General features: G+C 41.0%; 1 protein-coding gene across 2 annotated transcripts in view; it reads left to right on the top strand.

Annotated features, from left to right (window-relative positions):
- The first annotated feature begins 680 nt into the window (after positions 1-680).
- LOC120945764 (dimethylaniline monooxygenase [N-oxide-forming] 2-like) overlaps positions 681-6923 on the top strand; it is a 46842-nt gene continuing 40599 nt past the window's right edge. Inside the window, exons 1-2 of one of the 2 annotated variants that reach the window (XM_040360145.1) lie at positions 681-903; positions 5016-5152. In XM_040360145.1, the coding sequence (XP_040216079.1) occupies positions 5027-5152 (126 nt within the window). In that variant the 5' untranslated portion in view covers positions 681-903; positions 5016-5026. Of the gene's footprint in view, positions 904-3936; positions 5153-6923 lie in introns of those variants that run through there. The other variant, XM_040360144.1, reaches the window with a different exon arrangement.

Genomic DNA, 6923 nt, shown 5'->3' with positions numbered 1-6923 from the left:
CGGGTGTCGCCAGTTTGATATCTGTTCCGTGGTGATGGTGTCTACTCTCAAGTTAACTATTTGATGTATGGACTTACCAATTGCTTATCATTTAGTGACCATCGCTGCATTTTTTGGACCTATTTGCACTTATTTTTTTATGTTGTTATCATATAAGAAGACTGAAAAGCCGCGAATCATCTCTCACCAAACTTTTACTAACACGAAATTGGAAAAAGCAGCCCAAAGGGTGGCACCATCTGAATGGAACTTCCCCTTTATAGTGCCGTCGTATGTGTTGTACGTCACCGCGCTTTGCTCGAGATTTTTTTTTCACGATCGTGTGTATGCAAGGCAGGCTTGACACAAATCACGTCGAGAAAAACGTTGTTTTTTCCATGACATTAAAAACGGTCGTGTGTACACGGTATTAAAGCTTTTGGGATGGTTAGTGACATTTATGCATTTTTGTAAGCACTGATGACATTTTTTTTCCCCATTTTGTTACTGGAGGATTTGCCCAATTCAGCTGCAACTTTGCTTTCAACTTTCTTTTTCCTCTTTCTTGCACTATAGGAATACCTATTTTTTCCCTCTGACATCAAGATCAATTCAGGTACTTGTGCTAGTTGTATGTGAAGATGCATTAAATTGTTTCTAAAACATTACACAAAACATTACACAACTGCTTCTAATTGTGTTTTAGGTGTACCTACGTAGACTTCAGCTTCATCTCCATGCTTGGGAAAAGTCGTATAGTAAGAAAAAATAGCACTATCAAGCCACATGATCCTTTTTGCTTGTTGTTCTCAACACACCCAGATCTCAAGACTTGCAATTTGAAAGGGAGGAGCTGGAGCATGATGTAACTTTTAAACGAGGATCAGTAAGCTTCACTTGAGCGTATTCGAATGAGTGTTTGAAGTAAGTACATTGTGAAACAGCGATCTGAGTCAGATGTTTTAGAAAATACAATTTGTGGCTACATAATTACTAATTACTATAGTGCTATGTACATTTCACATTTAGAATTATGTACTTTTTACAAATGCTCTGATGAGTTCTATAGCTTTACTATTTTATGCTACTGACTACATAATTTTGTCTTTATATAAATCACTTTTAGTTACACTATATCAGTAATTATTTGTATATTACAAAACAAATTGGGAATTGTAATACTGAAAATCAGACTATAGAAAATAACTTAGTGGGTAGCAAAACTGACTCTGATTTATATATTTGACAAATGTATACATTTTATATGTTTTATTTAAGTATAGTAATACATAAGTATATAAAGGATGTTTGCATCATTTTATTTTGGAAATATTTTAAGAATTGTATATTTGTTTGTTAGACCTTTTATCTGTTTGTATATGTGTGAGCAAATGGTGGGGTTGATTTACTAAAGACATAGAACATATTCACTTTTCAAAGTGGATTTTCAATTTGCAAAGTAGAAGTTTAGATTAAGGGTGAAACAATTCATTTTACAAAGTTAATTTTGACTTAGTGAATGAGATGAAAGGAAGTGAATTTATTTTTTTGTAAAAAATACCCCCAAAAAAATCATGTGTAGGGAAAAAAAAAACAGGATGTTTACTTGCTAGTGATTAAATGATTAAACTCACAGCTTTACCTCAAGATAAGTTAATTGCACCTAGCTTAGAGAATGGGGGGAAATAAATGAAATGTGAATGAAAGTTCTGCTGGCTTGAAACATCCAAAAAATATGTGAGCAAGAATCTGTTCCGACTTTTTCCTGCAAATGATTGGGTGTTCTTTGGAAAGTAAATGTTTTATTCCATTCACTAGGATAACTGCAAGCTCACTTTGCAAAGTTAACATGCTGTACTCCTTTTAGAAAATCAGGGTTATAGGGGTTTATTTACTAAATTCAAATAGACATGCAAATGCACTCCATAAAGGCATTTGCTCCAGAGCTTAGTTAATGAATTGAAGCTTCACTTTGCAAAGAATACTCCATTGCGTGCAAGGAAAAATAAACAGGGAGTATTTACCGCCTCCAGGCAGAAGGGTCACCAGTGCCACAAGTCTGTTCTGGTTCTATTTAGAGTCAATAATCGGATCGGGTCATACTAGTACATTGTGGGCCCCTGGCCCTACTGTGCCCCACCCATTTTCCCCCGCCCAAGCAATGATTGGGATACAGTAGTACACTGTGGGTGGGGGGGGGGACTGGCTGCCTACGAAGTCGGGGCATAGTAATACACTGTGGCTGAGCACTCACTGGCACAGTGCACCTCCCACCTTTCCTCTCCGCCCCTTTCTGCAAGCAGATGCCATGTCCGGAGAAAGAAACTGGAGTGAAGGAGAAAGTCTGCTGATTAGCTGGTGACCCAGCAGAATGAAGGGGGAGAAGCTCTCACCTTTGTGAGGAGACGTGGAGATAGAGACCCCATGTCAGGAGAGAAGTTACTGGAGGCACATGAAGCCAGACTGAGAGAGCACTGAGAAAGGAGGGGAAATTGACTGGCGCTCAAAGCAAGTGAGTGCCAGTGTCATCATCCCATCCCCCCAACACCATCCCTCTGCCACTAATCCTACCCCCCACAGCTGGCACTGATCCCATCCCCACTGCCTCCCATTCCATTCCCCCCACCACTGCTGCCACTCATCCCATCCCCCACTACCACCACTGCCACTAATCCCACCCCTCCGCCACTGCTACCACTCATACCGTCCCACCACCACTGCTGCCACTAATCCCTTGCCTCCACCACTGCTTTATTTTTTGCTAAATAAATGAAAAAAGACATAAAATGTATTTGTTTCTGTTATAAAATTTGGCAAATAAATAATCTTTCTTCAGAAACTTAGGCCAAAATGTATTCTGCTACATTTCTTTGGTGAAAATAACCCAAATCAGTGTATATTATTTAGTCTGTAGGAAAGTTTTATACTGTCCACAATCTATGGTATATACTGTATCTGAAAATTGATCAATCCTGATGTACCGATGGCCCATCTCATTTCTTCAGGCCTGAAATGTCAGGACAGTACAGATATCCCCTAAATGACCCCATCTTGGAATGTAGACAGTCCAATGTATTTAGTAAGAGGCATGGCAAGTCTTTTGAAGTTGTGACTTTTTTTCATAATTTTTTGGAAAATGAAGAAATTTAAAAAGGGGATTGTGGTTTGTGTAAACTTAAATTATGGGCCTCATGAAATATTTGCCAAACTTCTCAGTGATGGCCCACACCAAGGCTAGAAGATCCAGTATGAATGAATTGTAGTTATGGGGGTTTCCCTCTGAGGGTCGGAGACTGTGATTCGCGTAGGCAGTCGCTCATTTGGATCTGTCCTGTTCCTGTACTAATACAGAACCCAACGCTTGTAGGCTTCCATATACATGTAAACCCAGAGGTGCAGATGTCAATCTCTATTTTAAGGTGTCAAAAGCATGTTGTTGTGGCTCATGCCATTGGGTTCTGATGGAAGGAAAAGATCACCCCTTTTGCTGAGGAGGTTACCTGCTCAGAAACTGAGTAAAAGGGTACCGCATATATGAGTGAATTTAGAGACAAAGCATCTATAGTACCCTACCAGTCCCAAAAAAGAACACAGTTCAGTCAATGTCTTTGGGGCGTTCTAATCTTGCACAGCTTGAACCTTGGCAGGGTCAGGAGATATCCCTCTTGTCCCAAGTATTGGATTCTCTGCCACATCAAGTGAAACTTGCTAGGCTTCAGTGTCAACCCATGCTATGAAAGGAAAGTACAGGCATACCCCACTTTTAAGTGCACAATGGGGTTTATTTACTAAAGCTGGAAAGCGCAAAATCAGACTCACTTCTGCATGGAAACCAATGAGTTTCTAACCCCTGCTTGTTTAATTAAGCTTTGGTAATAAAACCTGGAAGCTCATTGTTTTTTATGCAGAATGAAGCCTGATTTTGCGCTTTCCAGTGATAGTAAAAAAAAAAAAAAACATTGTGTACTTAAAAGTGGGGTATGCCTGTAAACACCCAGTCCAAATGTTGAATGTGGTTTTAGAAAGTTTTAGAAAAGATGATGATATCCTCCGGGTGGATCAGTACTGCTTTAAAGCTGTATCCTCTCAGACATCGCTCCATCAGTTTATGAAAAGTACTGTTTGCCCAAAGAGCATGCAATTGTTTTGTAGAGTCCCAGTGGTGTTATAAAAGCAGTTTTTTGTTCCCTTAGGAGCCACTAGCCAGGTACATGGTGGAGAAAGGTGTCCTAAGGCCATTAAGGATTCCTCTACCCAAGGCAATGGGTAGGCATCCCGATTTGTACAGGCATTAAGTTTCCAATAGACAACACAGAACCACAAGCTGCACTACTACTTGTACTAGAACAGGAGTGATCGAGGGGCTATGGCTCTCCTTCATTACCCTGTTTTGCAGCATATTGCAAATTAAATCCTTAACTTTTTGACACAAAGCAGGCAGTAAGTGCTCTCATCGCTCCCGGACAGGTGTGGCATTCTCTGTGTGGATGGGATGATCTATGGCTTTGGTACATCCATAATCCTCTGGAATAGTAGCAAAAAACAATATGTGTTTTTTCCAGCAGCTGATGGAGAAAGCGCTGCTGGGACAGAGGATAGTCCTGAGAGGGGGTAGACAACTGGTCAAGCAGCTTTTTTGCTTGATAGTGCTCTTTATTAGCATTGCCCTCACTAAAGATGAACACAGAGGTCAGCCAGGGCAGCAGCTTCCAATCGGACCGTTGCTCTCCTGATGACGTCTATGGAGGCTTCAGAGGAACAAAGCTCCTCTCAACCGTCATTCCCCTATACACAGCGGCCAGCTCAACAGTGCCACCAACAGTGGGGAGGATGAACTGCATCTGCCTACAAGCACAACACCCCTCATTTATTAAGCCCTGGAGAAAATGCTCTTCCAGAGTGCAATTGCACTTGGAAAGTGCACAGTCTTGCCTAGCCTTTAGTAAATCAACCCTATAGTGTTTAAAATGGTAGTTTGATGTCTTGCCAATGACCTTTAATGTCGGAGAAATGTGGAGCTAAATGTCTTATTACAGGTACCATTAAGATGAAGGTTGCTGTGATTGGAGCAGGGACCAGTGGGCTTGCATCCATTAAATGCTGTTTAGATGAAGGACTGCAACCTGTTTGTTTTGAAAGAAGTGATGACATTGGTGGACTTTGGAGATACACAGTAAGTTATAGATTTAATATGAAAAGTCGAAAAGGATTTTATAATAAAATATGTTACTTGCACTTTAAAGTGACAATAGAGTAGTAGCATTTTTCAAATAATAATTGCTTCAGTGCTTCATCTATTGCACCTCTCTTCCTTTTGATGGTAATATAGTGATCCTGGAATACACATGCTTGTGATACTTAAACACTCAGCGAAAATGTTGAGAAGTTTTTCATTTGGTAGACATGATCATATTCAACCCTGTGATTAGTAATAGTGATCACTGACTGTAAGGTGCTCTGTTGTGTTTTTTTCATTTTGCATATGTGTTTCCAGAATATTAATAGTGCAATAGAACAACAAAATTGTATGAATACATAAACCTTTTTTTCATATGAACACTTTCTTTTTACTTGTAGCCAAGGAGAGCAGAGAGAGGGAGTAGTTACTTAAGGCTTGGTAGGGATAACAAGAGAATAATTAGGTTAAACACAGGAGACTTTTATTGAAAAAAATTAAATAGTGAATAAAAGTTTTTTTGGCTTTGAAAGAAGTGTTTCGTTTTTATGCTATGAAGGCAGGGCCGATCCTAGGGTCACAGGTGCCTGGGTGCAGAAATACTTCTGGCGCCCCCCACATGGGCGTGGTCATTTTACTAACTCCTCCCCTTTACCAATGTTTCTATGGCAATGACTCAACCACAGAAATGCTCCCCCACGAAGAGTTCATTACCCTGGGATCCTTGCATGATCTCTTAATAATAAACAAAATACAGGAAGAGAAGCAGAGTACTTTATTGGAACCTGGAGGGGGGGCTCTCTGATGGACACAGAGAGGGCTTCTGTTAGAGAGTCTGTTAGAAAGACCCCCAGACATACTACAGACATGATACAGGATATGGTCAGAGACTGCAGACATGATACAGGAGACAGTCAGAGACTGCAGACATGATACAGGATATGGTCAGAGACTGCAGACATGGTGCAGGAGATGATCAGAGACTGCAGACATGATATAGGAGATGGTCAGGGACTGCAGACATGATACAGGAGATGGTCAGAGACTGAAGACATGATATAGGAGATGGTCAGAGACTGCATACAATAGTACAGGAGATTGTCCATTAGACCCCTTCCACACTGGAGGCATTTTTCAGCTGCTTTAGCGTTAAAAATATTGCTCGAAAAAACCTCATCTGTAATCCCAGTGTGGGAGCCCGAGTGCTTTCACACTGGAGCGGTGCGCTGGCAGGACATCCAAAAATGTCCTGCAAGTAGCTTCTTTGAGGCGCTTTAGTGTGTGTATACATCGCTCCTATTGTGCCCCTGCTCATTGAAATTAATGGTCAGTGCCTGCAAAGAGCCTTGGCAGTGGCGATTTGAACCCTTTAGTTGGCCGCTAGTGGGGGTTAAAGGTACCTCTAAAACTATAGAGATTGAGCACTGCCAGAAGGAAGGGAGAACTCTGGCACTTTGGCGCCCCCACCTCTGCAGGCGCCTGGGTGCAAAGCACCCTGCGCACCCTGCCTAGGATTGGCCCTGTATGAAGGGCTCAATTGGAGAGATCTTTGCTTCACTTACAGTCACTGGGGTTGATTTATGAAAACTAGAGAGTGCAAAATCTGGTGCATCTGTGCATGGTAGCCAATCAGCTTTTAACTTCAGTTTTCTCAATTATGCTTTGACCAAAAAAAATAAATGAAAGCTGATTGGTTTCTATGCTGAGCTGCACCCAATTTTACACTCTCTAGTTTTAGTAAATCAACCCCATTGCGACAATGAATTCA

This window comes from Rana temporaria, chromosome 7 (genome assembly GCF_905171775.1).
Source record: "Rana temporaria chromosome 7, aRanTem1.1, whole genome shotgun sequence".
Taxonomy (NCBI): domain Eukaryota; kingdom Metazoa; phylum Chordata; class Amphibia; order Anura; family Ranidae; genus Rana; species Rana temporaria.
This window is presented reverse-complemented; position numbering and strand designations above follow the sequence as displayed.